This window comes from Tursiops truncatus, chromosome 16 (genome assembly GCF_011762595.2).
Source record: "Tursiops truncatus isolate mTurTru1 chromosome 16, mTurTru1.mat.Y, whole genome shotgun sequence".
NCBI classification, from domain to species: domain Eukaryota; kingdom Metazoa; phylum Chordata; class Mammalia; order Artiodactyla; family Delphinidae; genus Tursiops; species Tursiops truncatus.
In genome coordinates, this window is record NC_047049.1 from 44445176 (window position 1) to 44470514 (window position 25339).

Below are 25339 nucleotides of genomic sequence, written 5' to 3' on the forward strand. Positions count from 1 at the left end.
AGACAAAAGTGCATGTTCATAGTCCTGTGGCAAGCATTTTCCCCCAAGATGCTCAGAGCACTCACACTCTCAACCTCATTAGTCCTTAAGTTAAAGATCAAAGTCTTTATCCGTCTCGTATGAGTGGGAAGATTAAAGAACAACAGATACTTGCTCGAAGTCACATGCTAAGCCAGGAGTTGAATTAGGAGTTAAACTCCCTCCTTGGATTTGTGAGATAATCAACTACACCAGCTGATATCTGCAATGCTGATTATTTCTGGTGCTTAATTTATAACCCAAACTGAGAATTCTGCCTTCTCAGAAAGGAGCATGTAGTCTGATTCAGGGAGACCTGACTCAGTCATGGTTTATTCAGCAACGATATGTGATGTTGTGTGTGATGTATAATGATTATAGTTCACCTCCTCCCAAAGCTTTGGGGACTTTCGCTGAGAGCTTTCCTTGGATTTATCCATTCGTTACTTCCTTCATGCATTAAACAGTCTTTGTCAAATGCCACCAGAGCCCAAGAATACTCCTGACTATGGAGATATAAAGCTGAAAGGTGAGGTAGGCAGCCAGGTAAACAGAGACTCAGAGATATACGATCGAAAAGGGAGCTATGTAAAGCCTGGAGATAGAAAAGAGAGCTGAAGAGAATTTTTCAGAAGTGGCTGGCCTTTATTCAGAAATGTGGCAGGCAGCCAAAAGGGCCAAAGCTATTCTAAACAGAGAAGTGTTCCAGACAGAAGGAACAGCAAGTGCAAAGACACTGACTTGAGCGCTGATGTGCATCCATGAAAGGTGAGGAATTCCATGTGGCTGGAGACCAGGAAGGCAAGTATAGATTTATGGCAAATTAGACCAAGGAGAGAAGCAAGGGTCGGATGATGGAAGGCCTTAAGTCTCTGCCATTTCCCAAGCAGTGCACTGGGTAGAAAGAGCACAGGCAGTGGAATCAGATCTAGTTTTCATACCAGCGCTGCCTTGTGTAGGGCATTCCTTGCTTCCCCCTCCTCCCAGCCACCCAAACAGTTGTCCAAGGTGTCTAAGGCATTAGACGAAGAATGGATTTACAAAGCCATAAAAATACCAGGGCAATGTCATCTAATAGTTTGTGTGTATGTCTGGATTTAAAATCAGCCAAATGAGGCTTAAGCCACATTGCTCTGGTTATAGGATCTGGTGAAGCTTAAGAAATTGGCTGGGGACCAGGTCGTGCATAGTATTTGTTTGCCAGCATCTGCCTCCACGGTACCAGGAGCCACTTCCTTCAGCGTCAGATTTCCCGCTGCTCCCTCACCTTCCTCTCCTCTTGGGGGTATGTTCCCCGGGGCACAGCTCCGTGTTAGGAATGTTGGCATATAGATCTCAAGACAGGTTAATTGTGTCCACCTCTGGCACTTGCCTTCACACGCTCCTCCTAAACTCCTCCCTGGGAGAGAAGCTCCTGGGATCATTATCGGTCAAGATTGATGCCTTTTCTCTTCTCCCTCTTCTTTTTTATTCCTTTGTATATCCTCCAGAGGAGATGATTTATTGAGTACAGTAGTCAAAAGTGGAAAACATCTAATACTGTGTCTATTAAACCAAAACCAATGGACTTACCATTCCATTTAGAAAGCTGTCTACACCTACGTTGCATAACAGCTGTGTTGACAGTCCTGGGATGAATGAGGAAAATGTTACAGAGATTTAAAACGTGTGACTAAGTGACTCAGTGCTTTGATGCTCCAGTCTCCAAAGAGGGCTACTTGGAAAACTTGGATTTTTCTAGAGCTGAATTCAGCAACAGCTGAGGGTGGTCACAGTTTTTCAGGTTTATTTAAGAACAGCCATTCGTTGGACACACACTACTTTGTACACACCTCACACCTAAGGATACACACATAACACAGACACACACTGCAAAATGCGTGCATGCATCTTCCAATTTCAAAAGGCCATTGCAGATGTTACCATTAGGCACCACCCCCTTGAGGAGCAAGTGGATCAGCATTATAGCAGGTGTGACCATGTATACTTATACGATAGCCCAGGTACTCAGATAACTAACCCTTTGAGGCAGGCATTGTCCTCTTTATTCACAGGTAAGGAAACAAAGGCTCAGTGAGGCTAAGTTATTGGCTCAAAGTCACACAGCAAGGAACTTGAAGTTTATCTGATTATCAAGCCCATTCTCTACCACTTCAGCAAACCAGACCATCTCCTACAGACAAGTGAATCAAAGAAAAATATGAAGAGGCCTGATTTCCATAAAGAAGTATAACGATCTCTTCTACTTCCCATACCCATCACGCATAAATTAATTCATCCATTCAACAAATATGAACATGCAGGATCTACTGCCTGCCACACATTGCTCATTTTGAGAAGCCCATCCCAGCCAGAACCAAACGTACTGAGAAGCAGCTTCAGATCTAGGACTTTATTTCATTTGCATCTCACATGCCAAGAAGCAGAGATAATTTTGCAAGTCAGGTCATCCAAAGAATAAGAAATTAGAGGTATCTGGAAATGTCACCTTAACTGTTTCAACAGGGATATCCCTTCTCACTCCTGAGTAGGTGTGTTAGTGTCCTAGGGCTATCATAACAAATTACCACGAATTGGGCAGCTTAACACATCAGAAATGTATTGTCTCACAGTTCATGAGGACAGAGTCAGAAATCAAGGTGTCAGCAGAGCCACACTGCCTCCAAAGCCTCTAGGGGAAAATTCTTTCTTGCCCCTTTCAGGTTCTGATTGTCGCAGTCAATCCTTGGTGTCCCTTCGCTTGTGGCAGCAGCATTTCTGCTTCTGTCTTCACATGACCTTCTTATCTATAAGACATGTATTTCTGCATGTCTACTCCTTTTCCGATAAGGACACAAGTCATATTTAGGGCTCACCCTAATCCAGGATAGCCTCATCTTAACTGTTACATCTGCAAAGGTCTCATCTCTAAATAAGGTCATAGTCTGAGGTTCAAGGTGGACATGTATTTGGGATGGGGTGGGGGTGGGGGACACTAATCAACCCACCATAGTAGGAAAGAAATCAGGGAAAACCTAGCTTGGCTTCTCATCTACTCCCTTGCTACCCACACGACTATCTACTAGTTTCCCAAATTTGTGTCTTGATGCCCCCTTTTCTGACCCTGTACCTCTTGACTTAAGAAAAATCTTAGTTGGAGAGTCCTTGGAGTCACTATCTTGCCCCATGAATCTAAACCCTTGGGCAAGTAATCTTACTTCAGACCTGGACACCCAGGACAATGGACCCGGTGCTCCAACACTCTTACTTAGCTAGGGGAGGGTGGCAACCCAGTGGTCAACATGAATGAGATCTGGACCAGACTAGCATGGCATTAATTTTCAGCTCTACAACCAACTAATGAGGTTTTAGGAAAGTCACTTTAGGAAAATCTCAGTTTCCTCATCTGTAGAATGGGTATGTATAACTCACAGGGTTACTGAGAGGATTAAATTAGGTAATAATTGAATGTTTTTAAATAGTAGCTTTAGTAGTAGCAGTAAAGGGAAAGAATCACAAGACCCATGGGAAGGCTACAGTGAGCTCTGCTACCTGGTTTACTGGGAGGAGTATGGCTGGGGTGGAAGGAAATCAGAACTCCCTCCCATGTTCAGATTACTCCGGAAATGGTAGGGTCTTCCCACTGGACCTGAGAGACCTATTTTACCTGAAGCAAGAGCTTGACTGAAAGAGAAGTGGAGGTGGGGAGAGAGATCTGAAGACCTCAAAACGCTTAACAGCTCATCCTTGGCTAAGCTGAATACCACTTCTCTGGAACTTCATGGAATTCCTCCGGGTTTTGCTCCCAACTATCAACTCCTCTCTCACTACCTGTCTCCTTTCCTGGTAAAAGAGTGAAACTAGGGCTTCCCTGGTGGCGCAGTGGTTAAGAGTCCGCCTGCCGATGCAGGGGACACGGGTTCGTGCCCTGGTCCGGGAAGATCCCACATGCCGCGGAGCGGCTAGGCCCGTGAGCCATGGCCGCTGAGCCTGCGCATCCGGAGCCTGTGCTCCGCAACGGGAGAGGCCACAGCAGTGAGAGGCCCGTGTACCGCAAAAAAAAAAAAAAAAAAAAGGAAGAGGCTTTAGTTTCCTTGACGCCTCTGGGAATTGCCTGGTTACCCTCCCCTCTACACGGACCATCATCTCCAGCCCCATTTAAAACATCTGTTCTCATTTTTAGTTCCAGGAATCTGTTCTTCTGCATCATAGCTGGACCCTTCCCTTCTTTTTTTTTTTTTTTTCTCTTCCCTTCTTTACCATCTCTGTGATGGGCAGATGGTTCAAATGTTTAAACCTGCTCAGCCTGGCCTGAGCATCTGTGGCCTCTCAGACCCAGGTTTCCAGAGCTCCTCCTGCATAAGAAACAAAGTTTCAACCCACAGTCTCCCCAGAATTCTAACTCTAAGCTTTGTTCATGGGAAGTCCTAGGGGTGAGAGCCCAGTTACAAGCCAGTGCTGATGTTTCCACTGAGAAGTGGTCCAGATTGCGCAAAAAATTCAGTTTGGGGATACCCAGACCCAAATGTTGAATTTCACTCCATATCAAGTTTCACTTCTCAGCTGCATTGAGGAGCATCTTCATCAGAGGTGAGAGGACCTTGGTTCAGCCTGGGGCCCAGAGCCATGGTTAAGGCAAGTTAACACGTCTCCCTCTGTGTCCCGGTACTAGGCATGGTTACATCTCATCCTCTGCTGTGTTTCCTTCTCGACTGAGCAGAGGCACAGAATTCACAGTAGTTCTGCCTCTCCTCTTACTAGATGATGTGTTGGATGTATGACGTTTTGCTACTCATCTGATCCATCAATTCTTTTTTTAAATTTAAATTTTATTGAAGTATGATTGATTTACAATGTGTTAATTTCTGCTATACAGCAAAGTGGCTCAGTTACACATATATCGGTTATAGATATATCTCTCTATATATAGATATATCTATATATACATTCTTTTTCATATTTTTTCTGTTATGGTTTATCACAGGATACTGAATATAGTTCCCTGTGCTATACAGTAGGACCTTGTTGTTTATCCATTCTATATATAATAGTTTGCATCTATTAACCCCAAACTCTTTGTCTGTGAGTCTGTTTCTGTTTTGTAGATGTGTTCATTTGTGTCATATTTTAGATTCCATATATAAGTGATATCATATGGTATTCGTCTTTCTCTTTCTGACTTACTTTGCTTAGTATAATAATCTCTAGGTTCATCTATGTTGCTGCAAATGGCATTATTTCATTCTTTTTTATGGCTGAGTAGTATTCCATTGTATATATATCTATACCACATTTTCTTTATCCATTCATCTGTCGATGGACATTTAGGTTGTTTCCATGTCTTGGCTATTGTAAATAGTGCTGCTATGAACATAGGGGTGCATGTATCTTTTCAAATTATAGTTTTATCTGAGTATATGCCCAGGAGTGGGATTGCTGTGATCCATTCATTCTTGACACAGCAGGGACCTCAAACGAGACTCTTAAAACCAGACTCTTGAGTAAATCCCAGGTTTTGAGAAATCAGGACCTCTACAAGAAGTGAGAGGAACTATGAGAGGAAGGGGTCTTCTAGGGGCAGAGATTTGGTCCAGCAACAGTCAGGAAGTAGAAATGTGATGGCATGGTGTGGGGGGGCAGACATGATTGGATCACAGAGAGATTTCTCTCTTAGCTGGAGTCTGAAATTTATGCAAGTGAATAAGTAGAAAATAAGGTCTGAAAGATAAGCCAGGGTCCTTTTTTGGAGGTCTGAGAAATTGGTACTTCTATCTATTGAGAATGAAAACCATAATCATTTTCAGAGCAAAGTAGAGGAATCACTGGGATTTATTTTAATATCAATACTTATTGAGCTACCCAGGCTACAGGAAATAGGCACCCCTTTACTGCCTTACAGAGTCACTCGATCATAGGAAAGTGACCACGCGCACCTCTGTAGGAGCATCGGCTTGTCTACACCTTGGGAAGACCTAGTTGCTGACAGAGTTCACTGTCCTTGAGCCAGACTACTGGTGTGTGCACTTTGCCTCTTTCCTCTCTCACATCCCATGTCTTTGCTCCACCTTCCTTTATTTATTTTATATTTTTAATGACTCACAGGCACAGATTGCTAAGTACCCATGGAGCCTGATGCTCCTGAAGTGTTCTCAAGCTCCAGAGAAGTGAGCAGGTCACAGAGACCCACCCACACAGCCCTTGGAGCAGTCTGGAGTGCAGTGTGCACGGGGCCCTAAAGCCACTCACTTCCCTTCTAGGAATGACCCTAAAGAACCCGCTCCCCACCCAGGACACACGGTGATTTGTGCATGGTGCTGTACATAGCAGCAGTGTTTATAGGAAGAGAAGCGTTAGATAAATTACGGCCCATTGTGTGATGAAATGGTGAGCATGCTCTCAGATGCATTTTTTTCTAAGAAACTTGAATAATGTGGGGAAAATGGGGAATTCCCTGGTGGTCCATTGGTTAGGACTCCTCGCTTCCAGTGCAGGGGGCACGGGTCCGATCCCTGGTGGGGGAACTAAGATCCCACACGCCATGGTGCAGCCAAAAAAACAAAATGTGGGGAAAATGTTTCTGTTAAAATAATAAGTGAAAATCAAATCTCTGCATATTTATATATATATATATATATATAACTATATATAAATAATAAGTGAAAATCAAATCTCTGCATATTTATATATATATATAACTATATATAAATAATAAGTAAAAATCAAATATATTTTATATTTATCTATCTATCTATATAAAACTTTATATAGATGATGCCCCCCAGCTTTGTTAACTATGTATGTAAATGTATGCATCTATAAAAGACCAGAAGAAGATATGTTTAGATGTTAACATGTATTTGTCCAAGTGTGGAAATTTAGAGAGTTTTTATTTTCCTCTTTATACTTATCTCTATTTTCAAGAGTTCCTACAGTTGAACTTATATGAATTCCATAACTAAACACAAAAGGTGTTACTTAAAAAGAAGAATAAAGTACTATACTTAACAGCTGTTTCTCGAATACTTATTACATATCTGGTACTGGTCTGTTCTAAGTGAAGAAATAGAGAAGGAGAAAGGGGGAAAAAAGGAAAACAAAGCCCAACTTTCTTCCAAAAGGAAAAAAACACCCCCTCACGTCCTGCACTGTGTGGGTGGATCACAGGCTGGGCTGGAGAGAAAGACGTGCTTCCTGCTGCAGAAGCTGAGCTCAGGTGCTTGAGACCAGGTCGACCCACACCCCGGGAGCATTTCAAAGTGAGGGGCTGGGACTTCCCTGGTGGCGCAGTGGTTAAAAATCCGCCTGCCAATGCAGGGGACACGGGTTCGAGCCCTGGTCCGGGAAGATCCCACATGCTGGGGAGAAACTAAGCCTGTTCGTCACAACCACTGAGCCTGCACTCTAGAGACTGCAAGCCACAACTACTGAGCCCACATGCCACAACTACAGAAGCCCACGGGCCTAGAGCCTATGCTCTGCAACAAGAGAAACCACCGCAATGAGAAGCCCACACACCGCAACAAAGTATAGGCCCCGCTCACTGCAACTAGAGAAAGCCCGCGTGCAGCAACGAAGACCCAACGCAGCCAAAAATAAATAAATGAATCAATGAATCAATAAACTGAGGGGCCGTTCTGGTCTGCAGGGTCCTGGCAGGCACCCAGCTGGGAGGCAGACCTCTGATTCCAGGCCCAGACCTGCCCCTGCATCTGGGTGTCAGGGAAGCTTTCCCTAATCCTCCAAGTCCCCTCTGTCCCTTCAAGTTGCCACAAATGAAGACCCCAAGACACTCTGTCTTGCAGCTGTGAGATTCTCCTAGATAACACAGGCTTGCATCCTTCCTTGACGCATGCATGGCTTTCTCCCAGATCCAGCTGTCCAATACAGATGTCCTCACAGCCCAGTTTACAGTCCAGGTCTAGACGTCATGGAGGCAAGAAGGCCAAAGTTCAGGAAAGGTGGATTTGCTTTCTTCTTGCTCAGCTATAAACGATGCTGTTCTGAATAATAAACTGGGGATAATTACTTTCAAACCCCCTTAGATCCCCAGAATCACCACCTGCTTGATTTCCCAGGGGTGTAAGGTGATCCCCTATGGCTCCAATCACTTCCACGTGCCTGCTGAGCAGGGCCTTCTCCTTTCTGGCTTTGTTTTGTCTTCTTCCTCTCTGTCTCTTTACAGATCCTTTTGTAGAGACTACATTCTGTGACTTTTGCAATGATGCATATTGGGAGCAAAGCGTCTGTCCCATCTGTGTGGTCTCTGAAAGTGCACATAGAACCAGCCACAGTGTCCACATTCCACAGGCTCCACCCCACACTGAAGCCCAGCATCACGTTTCAGGCACAGGGCAAAGGAGCCACTCTCCTCTGTCCCTTTGCCCGGCCCTTGGATTACCTAGAAGACGAAAATCAGCACTGCCACCTGCTTCCCTAATGAGGCCACGAGAAGGATCAATTGCACTTTCCCACGTAAAAGAGCTCTGAGATTTTCGAGGTCTTGTGCAGGGGTAGCCATAGTTATTATTAGCTGGGAGATGGTCGTGACTCATAGGATACAATTAGAGACTGATTCCCTGCGAAATCCCGTGGCCCGGACCACAGCTGTGGCGAAATCGGGCTGCAGTGAGGCCAGCGTGACCACGGAGTAGAGGGACGGAGCTGGGAGGAGAGGAGGATGGACGTGGAGGGAACACTGAGGGGAGGGATGCAGATGGCTGCGTGCAGGTGCACCAGCCCGAGCTCCCAGCCTGGGACACACAGAGCCTGCCAGCACTGGACAAGCTCAGGGGGCCCCATCCTGTAGGAGTGTGTGTTTGTAAACTCTTAGTTTGAAGGTTTCCCATTTAAATTCCAGTTGAGAGTGGAACACAAACTTTGAGAGCGTAACTGTGGTTGTGAGAGGGCTGGTGGGTGTGAATTTCAGTGGGTCACGCCTGGTCTGTGTCCTTGAAAAGATCATGTAATCTCCCAGTGCCTCAGTTTCCTCATTTGCAGGATAACAAGAGAAGCAGCCCCACTGGGTTCTAGTCTGCTCACACACATTAATACATGGGAGCCCCCTCACCGAGGGGTCTGGCACAGAATAAATGTTAGCTATTATTACAGGGATGCCTATAATTTAAATTTAGATCAGTCCATGATCTACAGCTACAGTCTGAGAGCCTTCAACTCTCACGTTCCTAAAATGAGTGCCTCTGCCTGCACATCACAGGTGGGCACAGAGCAGGTGATCAAAAATCAACCAGGAAGTGCTAGAGACATCTCATTGGCACTGTGCCCTACCACTACAGATGCAGGGAGGAGTCAGAGACCCGCACACTCAGCAAGCCCCAGGCCAGCAGGGGCTTCGAACAACGCCTGTGGGGAAGCAAGACATAAGGCGGGCAGAGGAGGTAGGCCCAGAGGTCACCCGGCTCGGTGTTCAGGGGACTCCAGCCACCCGCCACAGATTTGCAACTGGAAGTGCAACCTCCCAGCTCCACCCCTGCCCCTGTGTGGCCACCCAGGCCGTTGACTTTCTCTGGACCCCACCTCTCAGGCTCTGAGAGAACCAAACAACCTGAGACGAGGACCAGCTTTCTGAGCACTGTTGGTCTAACCGACCAAGCACTGTCACCTTAGGAGGGGGGGCTGGGCTTGCTTCCTGCACTCAAGCCTTTGGAAAGGATGAGACACATTCACAGTCAAGCCTCCTGCCACATAACCAAGCCCAAAGCAGAGGACAGCGGATGCGGAGGGCCAGGCACAAATGATGGAGAAACCTTCCCAGTCAGCTCTGGTGGACAAATCTGGAATGGTTTTCTGCATTCAAGCTGAGCCTTTATCATGGATCTGATATAAAAACTGCAAGTTAAAAGGGGGAGGGTGAGAGGCACTCCAGGAACGAGGGAAGGAAGAGTCTGGAACATAATCAGGGAATATTTATTAGTTTCTCTGCATATATGAACACTGAATTATGCTAGGTATATGCAAAGATGAGTAAGAAAGGAGTTCCTACTAGGCGGGCGGAGACACTTGGGAGAACAATGGGATGAAGGATGCGATAGACGTGCGGGGAGCCCCACCCGTGGAGATTTAGGGCTGGGGAACCAACGGCTCTGGTCTGCTCAGGACTGTCCCAGTTTTAGCATCCACAGTCTCACGTTGTAGAAAACCCCTCAATCCGCTTCAAACCAGGGCAATTACTTCCCTACTTGGGGCTCGGTGATTTGGGCTGAACTGTGTCCCCCCAAATTCATATGTTGAAGTCCTAACCCCCTATACCTCAGCATGTGGCTGATTTAGAAATAAGGCCTTTAAAGACGTAAGTTAAAAGGTTACTAGGGTGAGCCCTAATTCAACATGACCAGTGTCCTCATAAGGAACAGAGGCTGGGACAGAGACATGTACGTACAGAGGAAAGACCTTGTGAAGACCCAGGGAGAAGGTGGTCATCTGCAAGCCAGGGAGAGGGACCTGGAACAAACCTTTCCCTCATGGCCCTCAGAAGGAATCAACCCTGCCCACACCTTGACCTCGGTCTTTCCAGCCTCCAGAACTGTGAGAGAATAAATATCTGTTGTAGCAGCCACCCAGACCATGGTATTTTATTGTGGCAGCCCTGGCAGACAAATACACTGGGTAAGAGGTAGCCTTGAAACAAGATGGGGGTCATTCATTCAAGGGGTCCAGCATGTGAGAAGACACACAAGTGGCAGTGACATTGTGGTTTAGTAAAAACCAAAATAGGTGGTCAGTCCAGAGACACAGCCAGGACTCCAATAGTTAAAGCCACATGTGCCAAACTGAGGAGTCTGGGAATTGTCCTCAAGGACGAGGGGATGCTGGGAGGTGACATGGGGCCTGAGACATCTGATCAGGTTGGAGTTTTAGCCAGTTTCTCTGCTGGGTAGAGTAGGAAGCAAGTGGGCTCGGAGAGACCCAGCGGAGACACCCAGCACAGCTGATGGAGGGGCTCAGAATCCCGCTGTTCACTTTCACCTTCGTCTCTTACTGACACGTGTCTTCAGCACCGTTCCTCCTGGCCTACAGCCCTCAGTTTCCCCAGAAGTAAACAATACCCAAAACGCAGGCCCCCAGGAGAGCTGACGCAATAATTTTCAGGCCAGAACTCTTCCAGGTGGTACCAAATCTCACTCAGGTGTGGAGTCCTGGAGAGCAGGTCCCCCCGCTTTTGCTTCTGTGGCTTCTGCTGAAACATTAGTCAGTGAGCAGGTCTGCGGGCTCAAGTCAGAGCCAGGCGACTGCCAGAGACAAGGCTAATCGCAGTGCGCTGAAGACCAGGCTCGGCCACATGTGCTGAAAGTCCACTCGGAAATGTCTGTCTGGGCCTCAACAAGTCCCTAAAAACCAGTCGACCACACACGGGTGGGTGACTGGACCACTGGGCACTGGAGGGCTAATTTAATGTTTTAAATGTAAAGCTTTTAATGTTTTAATGTTTCAGTATTTCAAATCTGCAAACTTGGCAGATTTACCAAAGTATTTATTAAAGTCTCTAGCGATTTACATCTGATGGATTGGCAGGTCCTAAGAGAGCTGTAGGAGTCTGGGCTGTGAGGCCTCCATATTCTGCTGATACTGCCAGCCCTTCCCTCTCCGAGTCAGGCAGTCCAGGGGGATCCACGTGCTGATTGCCTTTGCCTGTCCTCCATCAGAGAATTCCTTTACGTCCCGGTGCCCTCCAGGATCCCTACAGCAGCACAAGTGAAACATCCCTTAAAACATCAATAAGCTGATAAAATCATCACATCCAGTAAGATTGCCCAAGTCTCAATAAAGAATCAAAAGAAACAAGTTGTTGATAAATCTGTTTATTTATATGGTCACTGAATTAGTCATTTTGCCAATTGATTTGTGACTTAATTGGCTTTCATTGAATTGGAAGCGCAGCTGGGGACAGCCCAGAAAAAGAGACAATGAAATCTGCAACACTCCAGTGGGGAACCGGGCCTTGAGCAAGGAGAGAGAGGGAGGCACCAGGAATGGATGTGGCCTATGGCCACTGAGCCTGCACGTCCGGAGCCTGTGCTCCGCAATGGGAGAGGCCACAACAGCGAGAGGCCCGCGTATCGCAAAAAAAAAAAAAAAAAAAAAAGTGAAGAACGGTCTTCCCTTTTTTTTCTCATTTGATCCTCACACAGTCTTGTGAAGCAAGGCAAGTCTTTTAATTCCATTTGCAGAAGACTAAACAAACCTAGAGATGTGGCTTACCAAGATTAAAATTAAGACTTTACAAAACTTAAAGCTCAAACCCAATTTTTTAGAGTCTAAGCTCCATGTTCTTGTCTGTTTCACAGGTGAGCTCTCAGTAAAGGATAGACAGACCCAGAGGATGGACCACTATGTTCTCAGTGCTTTGCACACGGTAGAAATGTATCTTTAATAAATGAATACTGATGATGACAACGAGGATGATAATAATTAAAATAGCTAATATATATTGAGTTTGCAGGAATTATTTAATTTTCAACCATATGTGATAGTTCGTATTATTAAACCCATTCTGCAACAGCATGATGGAACCAACAGACCTTGTAATGAAGCATGAAGAAGAAAACGCTGGACCAAGCAATGCTTTCCCCCAGGAAAACTGCAGAGAGTAGCTTGATTGTGTAACAGGAAACCGCGTCTGTAATCCAACCCCCGGGTCCTCAGTTTATACTCAGGTTCCTGGGCCACGTGGTTCAAATATTTAGAGAAATTCTAAATAGTCCAACTGTGCCTGTTAACTATTCGTCCTTAGAGGGGATGCTGTGGGGAAGGGACCACTATCCTCACCAGTTTCCAAGTCCCAGGGCTTTGCCTGTCCCGGTGCCTCGCCCATCACTTCTGCCCCATCCTCCACTCCTCCTGCACTTGTACGATTGTACAGGACCTCTTTCCTGGAGACAAGTATCTGCTTTCTCATTTCAGCCTGCCCAACACACCACAACCAGGGCAATCTGCTTTAAGAGGATCTCAGATCACAGTACTCTCTTGCTCAAAACTGCTGCGGGAGCCCCCAGTACCTGGGAGCAGAGGGTCTCAAACAAGAGCCTGCCTCAGAGCTTGCTGGGCCCCCTCCCCAGAGTTTCTCATTGAGTAGGTCTGGGGTGGGACTGAGAATTTGTATTTCTTGTAAGTTCCCAGGTGGTGCTCGTGCTGCCCTTGCTGCTGGTCCAGGGATCACATTTTGAGAAGCACAGCTTTAAATAAAAGCCAAAGCCTCAACCTGGCATCCCAGCCCGTTTTCATCATCAGGTGGCAGTCCTCGTGTCCTGCATCTACTTCCATGAAATGTCTTAGGCACATTCAGCTGTTAACAGGGCTGCCATGTGTGTTCCTGCCTCTGCATATCCACTCATCAAGTGTCTCTGACAGAAATGCCTGTGCCTCTCCACCTTCCCCACCATTCCCCCAGCTTCTCTGCACATCTGTATCTTACACAGATCCTTCCCCCCTCTGCTCCAAGCCACCTGCTTCAGGAAGCCTTTCCGTACTTCTCTGAGCAGGACAGGTTCATTCCTTCTTTGCTCTTAGAATAATTTATCAGCTCCTTTCTTCTAGTACTTATCAATTTCAACCTCAATTTCTGGTCCTACACATCTGTGTTTTATGTGCCCTGCTAGAATGTGGGCTCACACAGAGGCAGGGTATAGCTGAGCTCGTTCAGGTCTCCTCTCTGCTGCTTACTAGCTGTGTGAACCACCACTCACCTCAGCCTCTCCAGATCTTAGTTTCCTCATCTGTAAGAGGAGAGGAACAATAACATGTGATGGTTTTTAGCATGTCTGAAAGTGCTTTCAGACTCCTTCCCTTAAATATGGCCTGACCTCTGTGATGCTCGCAGCTGATAGAATGCAGTGGAAGTGATGCTACGTGATTCCAAAGTGAGGTCACAAGAAGCTGGCCAGCTTCTGCCTGGTTCTCTTGGGCTGTTCCCTCTCAGCACCCAGTCACTCTCCATGAAGGACCCATGCAGACGTTCCAGCTGACGGTCCCAGTGGAGGTTCCGTGACAGCCTCAGCAGCCAGACCTGTGAGCGAGTGAGCCTCAGGTGACTTCGGCCCTCACTGCCACCTGAGACACGTCCATGGGGTGCTTCCAGCTGAGCTGAGTCCACCCAGAACCACAAGGATGGATAACGAAATGATTGTTCCTGCCGCACGCCACTAGATCTGAGGGTGATTGGTTCAGCAACAACGATAACAACTCTACATGCTTATTTGAAAAGTTAAATGAGACAATGAAAGAGTTTGAGTACAACCTTATACAGTAAGCACACTGAGAGGAGGCGTCTTGTGGGGCGTGCCCTCGGCCATCCCCTCAACCTGACCCACATTAAAATTTTAGGTTCTGCCTATATGCCCTCTTCCAAGTTGTCTACTCTGTCACACAGATTAGACCCATGGTACACAAGCCACAGCTTCTCCCAAAGCTCAGAGCAAGGCAGCAGTTCTCTCGACAGTTGGTCCTACCCAAGACCTAGGACAAATGTGACCTTGACCATCCCCTCTTGTCTCCAGTAAGGAAATGCATTCAGAGGCTGTGTGATGATGCCAGGGCTCTTGGCACAGACACGATCTTCAATCTGTACTTCGTCTGGCTCCTTAGATAATTATTGGGAACCTTTACCCTGTGCCTTAGCCTAGTTCTCAAAGGGCCATTGTGGATTTTATAGTGGGCAGGCTGTAAGACATGGACCCACATTCCTCGACACGCTTCCTGTTGAGAGGTGGTCTACACGCCCTCCCCCTGAATCTGGGCTTAACCAACAGAGCATGGAGCAGTGACACTCTGTGCTGGGGCTCAGCCAGGAAAGGCCCAGATGCTTCAGCCTTCCGATTAGGTCTCTCGGGATTGTCCCTCTTGAGCCCCTAGGTGGTAGGGTTCTCTAGAGAAACAGAACTAATAGAAACAGAACAAATAAACAGAACTAATCACACGTTTTAAGGAATTATCTCACCTGATTGTGGAGCCTGGCAAATCCAAAATCGGCAGGTAGGTGGATAGGCAGGCTGAAGACCCAGGGAAGAGTTGATGTTACAGTCTTGAGTTCCAGGGAAGTCTGGAGGCAGAATTCCCTCTTTGGGAGAGGTTAGTCTTTTTCTCTTAAGACCTTCACCTGATTGGATGAGGCCCCCCCACATTACGGAGGATCATCTGCTGTATTCAAAGTCTACTGATTTAAATGTTAATCTCACCTAAGAAAAAACAAAACCAAAACCACAGTAAAACAAAACAAAACAAAAAAAACGCTTCACAGTGACATACAGACAGTGTTTAACCAAATATCTAGGTACTACGGCCATGCCAAGTTGACACATAAAATTAACCATCACAGGCCCTTTCACTTGGAATCCAAGAAAGGCTACATGGAAAGGCAAGGCCTTCGTGCTGTGGTTGGCAAGTCACAGTGGAGCCTAACCTGCTGGCTGTCTAGCCCAGGTGCCAGACATTGAGAGAAGGCACCTCCAGATGACTTCAGTTCAGCCCTCAGCTGTGAGCATCACTCCTGGCCATTCAGTTCTTTCCAGCTGAGGCCCCCAAGTGCATGGAGGGGAGACCAGTCACCCCCTTCTTCCCTGTTCAAACTCATGAGCCACAGACTCCATGAGCACAGTGAAGTGGTGAAGTGTCTTTATGTCACTGTGTTTGGGATGGTTTGGTAGACAGTAATACACAACTGAACTACTCACATCTTTAGGAGAAATATTCCTCAAATATTGCTGAGGGAGGATTTTGTTGGCATGGCTGAAAGCCTATAGCTCCCCAAACAGTACTCATTACACCAAATACTAAGACTTCTCACCTCTTCCTGTCTCATCTTTCTTTGTTTTCCTTCCCCAGAAACATAGCCTTCTCTGAACCAGCTCAAGAAATCTCAATTTTAGAGGGTTAACTCCCGAGTTCCCCTCATTTCATCCTCTCGTGTTCCACTGAACCCTCAACAAAAGAAGTCTATAGGATGGATCCGTTAAAAGCTTTAAAAGGAATCCAGTTATATATAGGCTCTGGAATTTATATTTGATAAATTGCTTAGCTGAGGCTACATCGGGGGTTACTCTATTAATAAAAAGAAAAAAAACCATCATAATTACTGGAGTTAGTGAGTGATTCTTTCCATCTACAGGGGCTCTCTTGTGAATTTCATAGTTTCCCTTGAGCTGGCTGCGAGCCACTTGTGATGAAGGACACTGAGAACATACACAAATAATAAGATTGCTTTGGAGGGAAATGCATTTCTTTAGGGAGGGAAGAGAAAGGAACAGACTATTTGTTTCCCAGACTCCACCGCCCAGCCCAGCTCGGTGTAAAGAGCCATGCCCACTTCTGTTGAGGGGAGGGAACAAGGGGATGGAACATCTGGCTCTCCACATCCCGCCTGCAGAAGGACTCTAGGCTCATCCTTTCTCTTTAAACTTTTCTGAGCAAGAATGTTTGGAAAAATGTCATTAGAACCTTGGTGTATCTCTAAGATGTGAAAATGGGATTGCAGTGGGCAGCGTGGGGCATCCTTTCCCCATGGGGTGTAAATGGGTCACAATCCAGCTGAGAGAGGCAAGGATGACCGTCAAATGGATTAGACGAAGGGGAGTCCTTGATTCCACCTTTTCCCCTGAGGGAGCGGGGAGTCTCAGAGCCCTGCTTTCTAGTCCAAACTCAGCTCTTGGTGCTATTTCTTAAAAGGCACCTAAAAAACTTGAACAGTACGGAAGAGATCCATGGCAGTAGTGAAGGAATTAAAAGACACGTCCCAAAGGAAAGAAGGGGACATAATGCAAGTTAGTCCTCGACAAGACCTGTCGCCCAGGTCTCTCTCATCACCTGCAGACTAGGGGAAGAAGGGTTGAGGTGCCGAAAGGGCATTTGAGACGTTGGTCCACTATAGAAGTTCTGATCAAGACTTTGACCGCGTGTAGATGGAGGAATTTCAACTGCCTTGGATGAAAGAACCAAGATCCGAAGTTAACCTACCAACCCAGAAATATGTACACAATTTAGCAAGCCCTACTGCAGAGAAAAAGACAGGTGAGAACTTGACAGCCTTGGACATGCAGCAGTCGTGCATCTTAGGGCTGCCTTGAAGGTTACTGAGATCTTGGGGCGTGTAGATCGGCGGCAGCCTTCCAAATGCACGCACACCTCTCCTCTGCACTGCTCAGGGACCAGCCCTTTCACCCCACATTTTGGAGACTGTCGCTCTGAAAAGGCAGAGCCCCAGGGCAGAGGACAGGGCAGCCGTGGGTGCATGGGCAGTTAAGAGTGCCTCCACGGGGTGCCAGCTACATGTGAACCTGGACGTGGCAGCTGCCCAGATCTAGCTTCCCAACCTGACCTGCCACATCTCATTTCTTAGTTAAACTAGCGTAGCTGCAGGGCATAACTTTTCTTGCATTTAACTTTCTGTACTTTCTTCCAAGGTGGGGCTTGGAAGCATCAAGCTAACATAGATTCCTCTGAATTTCCTGTACATTGTTAAGTTGCCCCTGGGACTCTTTGGGGGAAGAATCCCATGACTTTTTTTAGGGGGTGGGGGGGACTCTGAAAGGATAAAATATTACATGTCCTATACTTTTAAAAATTAATCAATCTGTTCTTACATTCAGATTCATACCAACCACTCATCCCGCCCAAAAAGTGGCTTCTTAACACAGGGTCACCTGGAACTTGACAGAACACAGGATGTGCTTTCGAATTTCAATAAACTGGGGAAAGAGAGAACTTGGATTTCAGGGACTTGAAGGAAATGACAGGAATCTGCCACAAACTCTTAATTAGTGTACTGCATGTTGAAGCTCACGATTATTTTTAATGACCTCGAGTAATGAATCCAAAGTTTAAAAACACCAAAATTACTTAACTGGCAATAAAGTCAGAGTGCGTATTAGAAGAGCAATTATTTATTTCTGCTCTGGAATTCTTTGGAAAGGGTTTGGACATACTGACCTCCCTGGGTGCAAGCTGGTCAGATGGAGTTCCCTGGTGACGATGTCTCTTTAAGGGGTGTTCATAGTGAGCTCTGAGGAATAGCTCCCCTTTTAGTCTGGTTGCTAGGAGGAGGCAGTAGGAACAGCTGGGAGGTCTCCTGCAGTTTGACCACTAGAGGGTGGATATTCCTTTCTGCCCCAAGGTCCGGGAGGGAGAGACACCATGGTGCTGCCAGGACATACTTCCCCAAGAGGCTACATCAGCACAAGAGGGCTAGGTACTGACTACACAGGAAAGTCACATGGAAGTACCTCCAAAAGGAGATGTCATGTGTTATATGATCTTGGCCCTCCACAATGGGTGGGGTTTGAATATGTTGAGAAATGACCCTTTAGGCAGGGGAAAGAACAAAGGTGAGCATGTGGAGAAGGAGCTCAGAGGAGCCAAACTGGAAGACCTCCAGGGGCATCCTCCTGGAAAGGGGGAGGGGCGCAGACTGGGAAGGTCTGGAACGTCAGAGGGAAGGACTTACTATTATGTTCTCCAGCGTTGGGGAGCGCTAAGTGAGAACCCAAGAGAGCAATGTAGTGATCAGCTGTGGAGTCACCGCAGGCTCCCTGCTTCAACCTGGTGAGCTGTGCCACCTCTAAGCTCAGTTTTCCTCTTATTTATTTATTTATGTATTTATTTATTTTTTTTTAATTGAAATATAGTTGACCTACAAGAATATGTTAGCTTCAGGTGTACTACATGATGATTTGACATTTGCATACATTATGAAATGATCACCAACATAAGGCTAGTTACCATCTATCCCCATACAAAGTTACAATAGTATTAACCATATTTCTTATGCTGTGTATTACATCCCTGTGACTTATTTATTATATAACTGGATGTTTGTACCTCTTAATCCCCTTCACCTATTTTATCCGCTCCCCCATTCCCCTCCCCTCTGGCAAGCACCCCTTTGTTCTCTGTATCTATGAGTCTGTTTTTGTTTTGATTTGTTTGTTTGTTTTGTTTTTTAGAATATAAGTGAAATTCCATGGTATTTGTCTTTCTCTGTCTGATTTATTTCACTTAGCATAATATCCTCTAGGTCCGTCCATATTGCCACAAATTGCAATCTTTTATTTCTATGGATGAATAATATTCCAAGGTGTATATACACACCACATCTTCTCTATCCATTTTTCTATTGATGGACAATTAGGTTGCTTCCACATCTTGGCAACTGTAAAGCTACAATGAACACTGGAGTTCATTTCTCTTTTCACATTAGTGTTTTTGTTTTCTTTGGGTAAATACACAGAAGTGAAATTGTTGGATCATATGGTAGTTCTATTTTCAGGTTTTTGAGGAACCTCCATACTGTTTTCCATAGTGTCTGTACCAATTGACAATCCCACTAATATTGCACGAGGGTTTCAGTTTTCCTCTTGTACAGGAATGGGGGGAGGAATAGGGGTACCTGCATAACGTGGTGACTTTGATGAGCAGGTTGATACCATGTATGTGAGATGCTTAGCACAGGGCCAGGCACACAGTAGGACGTATGTGTACGTGTCAAATATTAAACCTTGGCTTGAGAAAGATTTAGCTCGTCAAATGCATTGGAATGGAGGAAAACTGAAGAGGGGGACAAATGAAGATGCTACCGCATGGTGCTGTTTGAAGAAGACGACGAGTTGGGGCAGCAGAGAGGGGACAGGGAGGGTGGCAGGGGTGGGGCTCACTGGGCTTCACAAGGGAGTGATTTCCATTTAGGTGGATTGCTTTCCAAGCAATCCTTCTACTTCTCATTTTTGATGCATTCCTTCTATTTCTGTATATTACTTGATGATCAGAGGCCAGATTTTAGTCAGTTTGAGGGGTCGATGGGGCATCAGGCTGGAGGCGGTAATAGAACATGCGAGACTGAATTTTGGAAGTGAAATGAGGACAGAGTGGAGATTTGGGAACGATTTACATGGAACAATTGGGCTAGATAAGCTCTGGGTGGGAGACTGCATAGGAAGCAGGGAGAAGAGGGCTGGAGAGACCCCGCAGGGATGGTGCTAAGCTGCCTTATCTTTCTTCTCCACAAAGATCACACACTAGAAAACGGAATTTCTGGAGAGACCCGTTCCTAGAAAGAGAGTGCTTCTGACTCGGGTGTTTGCAAGCAGGGGCTCCACAGAAGTTCTAACCTATGAAACTTCATATGTTGATCCCTTCAAAGTACCTCTAGCTTTTCAAAGTTCCATTTTGTTTAGTTGGTTTTACTTCAGAGAAATTACGTAATCACTCAGCTCTTGCTTCTTCCTCGGTGTCTCACCCTCTCCTTCATTTTCCTCGTCTTATTTTCTTCCGCTTTTCACCCTTTTTCTCATGTATCCCTAGTCCCTCCCTCCCTCCCCTCTCCTCTTCTCCCCTCCCGTCCCTCCCCCATGGAGATTGAGCCAGGAAGGAGGAAAGTGTCCACACTTTCCAGTTTGTTTTCCTGCACTGGAGCTGTGGCTTCAAACCAACAGAGAAACTCTTTGGGAGAAAGAGACCCCCGAGGATTCCGCCCTTATCAAAGGCACATCAGCGTCCGGGCAGTGGACTTCCTGTTTACACAGCTCTCCCCCTCTGGGAAGGCTCAGCTGAGCCTGGCCAGCTGTGGCCTGGGCAAGCCGCCTAGCTCCAAAGCCCAGCATCCCACTCGTTGGTGTTGGGCTCAGGCTTGCTGGAAACCCACAGCATCCACACCTGTCCTCCGCCACACCTGAGTGTGCTCCCCACACCTGAGTGTCTTCGGTTTCTGAATACCCACTTCTCCTGCATCCCCAGTCTCTCTCCATCAGGTGCACTGGGGGCCTGCACTCTTCAGAAGCCATGCTGGGACACTTCCTACCTCTATTTCCCTGTTGTGTAACTGGTCCACAGGGGGCATGGCTGCCTGGGCTTCTCTGGGCTCGCTGGCCTGAAGCCAGGACCCCCCTGTCTCTAAACTGTAAGGTACTTGGGGAATCATCACCCATCCTCACCTATTTATTAACCCCCTACTATGTTCTCTTCACTGTCCTAGGGGCCTGCTGACACAGGTGGAAATGAACAGGCTCTCTGCCCTTACACGCTTACGTTCACAGACAGACAATGAGGGAGAAAATGTCAAATGATAAATGGGTTGGGGGAAGTTAGGGTGCAGGCAGGACTGAAGAGGAGAGGGTGTCTGCCTGAGGACCAGAAGAGGGCTCCCTGGTGGGACTTCTTTAAGGTGGGGGTGAAGAGGGGGCAGCGTGGGAAGATGTAGGGGACAGTGCTCTAGGCAAGGGAACCCTAAGTACAAACGTCCTGGTCCTGAGGAGGGAGCAAGTGGGGCTTGGTCAAGGGACAGAGAAATGGTGGGGAGATTGGATCTCAGGAAACAGGTGATGGGGTGTTTTTTGATGAGCACTGGAAGGTAACCAGAGGCAGAGCTTCCTGAGCCTGTGGGTGGGCTCTAGAGAGATGCTTGAATTTTATTATAAAGGCGCAGAAAAAAAGCATTGAAGAATTTTACTCAGGGAGAAGGGTATGAACAAATTTATATTTTAAAGATCAGTCTGGCAGCTGGGAGCTGTTGGATGCCCAGTAGAGGGTCTGGTGCCAGAGAGAACCCCACTGGTGGACACGTGTCCTGCAGCTGGGCCTGGGGTTGCATAGTGGACACCAGGAGCTGAGCCCCGAGCCACGCGGACCCTACACCCATGATCTCCGTGATCCTCCCACAGACCTGGGCCATAGATGTGCAGAGGGAGAGTGGCCAGGGAAGGACAGAAACAAGAGTGTGCCACAGTCCATGGAGACCAGCTGTCCTTCGAGTGCCATCCCGAGAGGCTCCCATGCGAGCCTTTGCTCCCAGCCCATAGGGGTGGGACAAGGAAGTGGCTTCGGTCTTTCAGGCCTGGAGACGTAGAGCTTCAAGGTGACCATTCCTACCTTCAGCTCCGATGAACCCCTGATGGACAGGGTCAAACACATAATGCTTTTTCCACTGAGGCCCTCTGACCACGGAGGAGTGGTTGGATGGACAGAGACGACAGGGTGCCTTTATAGGGGAACTGTCCCGTGTCCTGTGGGAGCACTGAGCTTGAATCTCATTCAGGAAAAGACTGTTCCCGAACAGCAAACGTTTAAGATGGCAGCCCCCAAACTACACTGAGCCAGACACAGAGCCCTCGCGTGACCGACAGCAAGATGCTTGTCCCAACTGACCACCAGGCTGGCGGCTGGAGTCCTGGGAAGCTTACTGGAGGGAAGCTTTCTTCCTCAGACGTCAGGTGGTAACACTCTGTGCATGAAGTGACCTTTGAATGACTATAGATCCTCAGACTGCGGATCTTCTGCCAACTGTGGCAAAGCCCTTGAGAGGAGGGCTTGCCACCCCAAGGCAGAGCAAATTGGGCCTCAGGTATTTAGGGACCCTCAGCTGAGGATGGACAGAATAGGGGCTGAAGACCTTGGAGCAGCCCAGGCCAGACTGGGACCAAAAATGCCTCTTGCCACACATGCCATGTGAAAAACTAGAAGTGTGTATATCATCACCCATCTTACTGTACTCACGATTGCTCAAGGTATGGAATAGCATTTATAATAATTATAGGAGAATTATCTCCGTGTTTTGAGAACTTGCTGGGTGCTCATTTTGCTAAAGATTGAAAATATATTATCTCATTTAATTCTCTCCACAGCTGATATTCTGCCAATGACAAGGTTGGGGTTCAGAGAAGTTAGGTGACTTCTCTGAGGTCACACAGGCTGGAGCCCAGGTCTGCCTAACTCCAAAGCCTGGCCTTGTAGCCTCTGAGCTTGATGTAGACCTTGAAATGAATGCAGAGTAAAGTTATAACCTTCTCACTCCAGAGGGTGAATTGAGTCGTTCTTGGCAAATCCTTTTGCATCATCATAATTCGCTGAGTTAAAATCTTCCCCTGGGTATTTTATGCACAGATGCAGGGACCTGGGTCAGTTCTGTGTCCCCCTGGGGGTTGAAACCTAGGCCCAGAGTGGGCCAGTTCAGGGAGCAGCTCTCCGCCCCATGCAGCATACTGACTGCTGCCTTTCCTCGCTTCTCCTCTTTGCTGTTTACTTCTTCTACTGTAAAAGTAACATGGGCTTGTTATAAGAAATGCAAACATCATGGAAAAATATAATCTGAAAATGTGGAAGTAAATGTAGCAATCAGGGTCCCAGCAGAGATGAGACGGCACACTCCAGTTAACATCATTTCAGGAGAGTTTAATAAAGGAATTCCTTACAAAAGTGCAGGCAGGACACAGAGTCACCTCCCCTGGAGAGGAGGGAGGGGAGGGAGAAGTCACCAGATACAAAGTCAGGGAGCAGGCCTGGACAGAGGGACAGAGTTCCCACCTTCCATCAGCAGAAGCAGGCCGGGGGGGTGGGGGAGGTGGGATGACTTGGCTCAAGGTTCCAGGGAATAAACATCCCGTCGTCCTCAGCTCCTGCTGGTGATGCCGGCAGTGGTGTTGGCCAGGTTGGTTCCCAGGGCAGAGGTCAGGCCCAAGAGTGTGGGACTGGGTCTGGAAGGTGACAGAAGATATTCCACACAGTGCCCCAGAATCCCATCCTATAAAGTAACCTCTATTGGCAGCTATGTCTCTAAATACCATCTTAGGAACTGAGTGCTTGACACACTCACTAAACCTGGACCGTTCCTCCCAACCAAAGCCCCGCAGCCCACTGCCCTCAAGTTCTGCAGGGCACTGAGTGAGTAGCATGAGGTCGGCCATATACACTCAGAGAATCCCACTAATCAAACGAGAGGGAAAGAAATTAATGCAGAGGAAGAGGGAGCAGCAACACAGAGGCTGAGTCCTCAGTGACAAGCTGAGAAGAGGGAGAGGAGGGTGCCCATGGCTGAAGGCAGCAGATGGGCAGGACACCTGCCCCAACACGGCTGCAGGGCTGGCCCTGCCTCTGCCTCCGGACACCCCTCCCACTTCCACGTGCCACTCTCTCCCCGCAAGCCCTGAAAGCTTCCTATGCAGCCCGGTGAGGTATAGGCAAAAGCAGGTATAATGAGGCATGGGGGCCCAGAGGCTGTGTGAAGCTATTAGAGTGTTTGATTTCGTTCTCAAACAATCCCTGGGGCTTTGTCTTTTCCCCAAGGCAAAGCATCCCAGGTCCAGAGCACAGGCTCGCTGTCATCCTGTGGTCCTGGACCTGCAGCGTCACATCCCCTGGGACCCGTTAGAAATGCACCTGTTTAGGGGCCACCCAGGCCTGCCGAGTCAGAAGCTCTGGGGTGCTGCCAAGAAATGTGTCCTAAGAAGCCCTCTGATCACCTCTCAAACGTGAGCACCTGTGGTCTACAGCAGTGATTTCCCACCATGAGTTTCCCTAAGAGCAAAGGAAGTACTGCCACCTGGTTCCCAACCCCAGACTCTGATTTTGTTGCTCACAGTCTGGGAATTGTGGTCCTAACGTGCAGCTCGGGCTGAGCCCCTGGACTGGGCCTTCCTCCAGGAGGACTCTGTTGCCTCTGGACTTTCTCTTCCTATCTCTTTGCTTTCCCGTATTTCTTTTTACTAAATCCTCTTCTTGGACTTGCCTTCTCTTTTTTTCATCTACTCACTGAAAACAAGTTGGGGTGATAATCGTCTTTCCAAACATGCACTGCCAAAAAAAAAGTGCCTGAACAAGATAGATCCTTGTGAGCAAATCCTCTGGGGGTTTTGCACAGTATGTTAAAAATAATGTATTCGATTTTTCCTAATGCTTCAGCCTGTAGTCTTGGAGACTTACAGTGTTCCATATGAAACTTGCCAAATGATTTTTTTTAAATAAAAGGAATACTACAGTTTATATTAATGTATTAACATACATTACAAATGTAACCACATGAAAGTTTTTAGAGAAATATTAACTTACCACATTATTCAAATTATGTCAATTGGACCAATGCAAAACCCTCAGGGCGTGTAAGCAACAGCAACAAAAAAGGTACTGCTTTGTAAATAGTTAACAGGAGACAGTTTTGCTGCCTTTCTTCTTGGGATAGTAGATCAGGCTTTGGCTAAAGACAAGGTAAACAAACTTGGACTTGGCTGTGTGACAGGAGAAAACTTCCAGAGAGACAAGACCGAGGAATGCCAGCTGCCCGCAGAGGCTGTCCTACCAGGGACAGCTGGGGTACGGTGTGGAAGAGAGTGCCTGGTGGGGCTGGCAACCAGGGGAAGGACAGACCACAGACACAGACACGTGAACAAGGGAGTGAAGATGATGTGGAGATCTGTGCGTTGTGAGGGAAACAGGGTGGAGCAGAAATGCTTATCGCGGAGGCATCTTGGTGGAGGGGAGGGTCCAGATGAAGGATCAATAGAGCCATGGGGTGGAAGGTCTGGGAAGAGGCTTGGGCAAAGGAAAGATGCATTTGAGGACCCTGGTGAGATGATGT

At 47.2% G+C, this 25339-nt stretch overlaps 1 protein-coding gene across 1 annotated transcript in view; it reads right to left on the bottom strand.

Moving 5' to 3' along the window:
• Window positions 1-23139: 23139 nt before the first annotated feature.
• CXCL12 (C-X-C motif chemokine ligand 12) overlaps window positions 23140-25339 on the bottom strand; it is a 28417-nt gene continuing 26217 nt past the window's right edge. Inside the window, exon 4 of the mRNA XM_004313531.4 lies at window positions 23140-23462. Coding sequence (XP_004313579.1) covers window positions 23378-23462 — 85 coding nt within the window. The 3' untranslated portion in view covers window positions 23140-23377. The remainder of the gene's footprint in view (window positions 23463-25339) is intronic.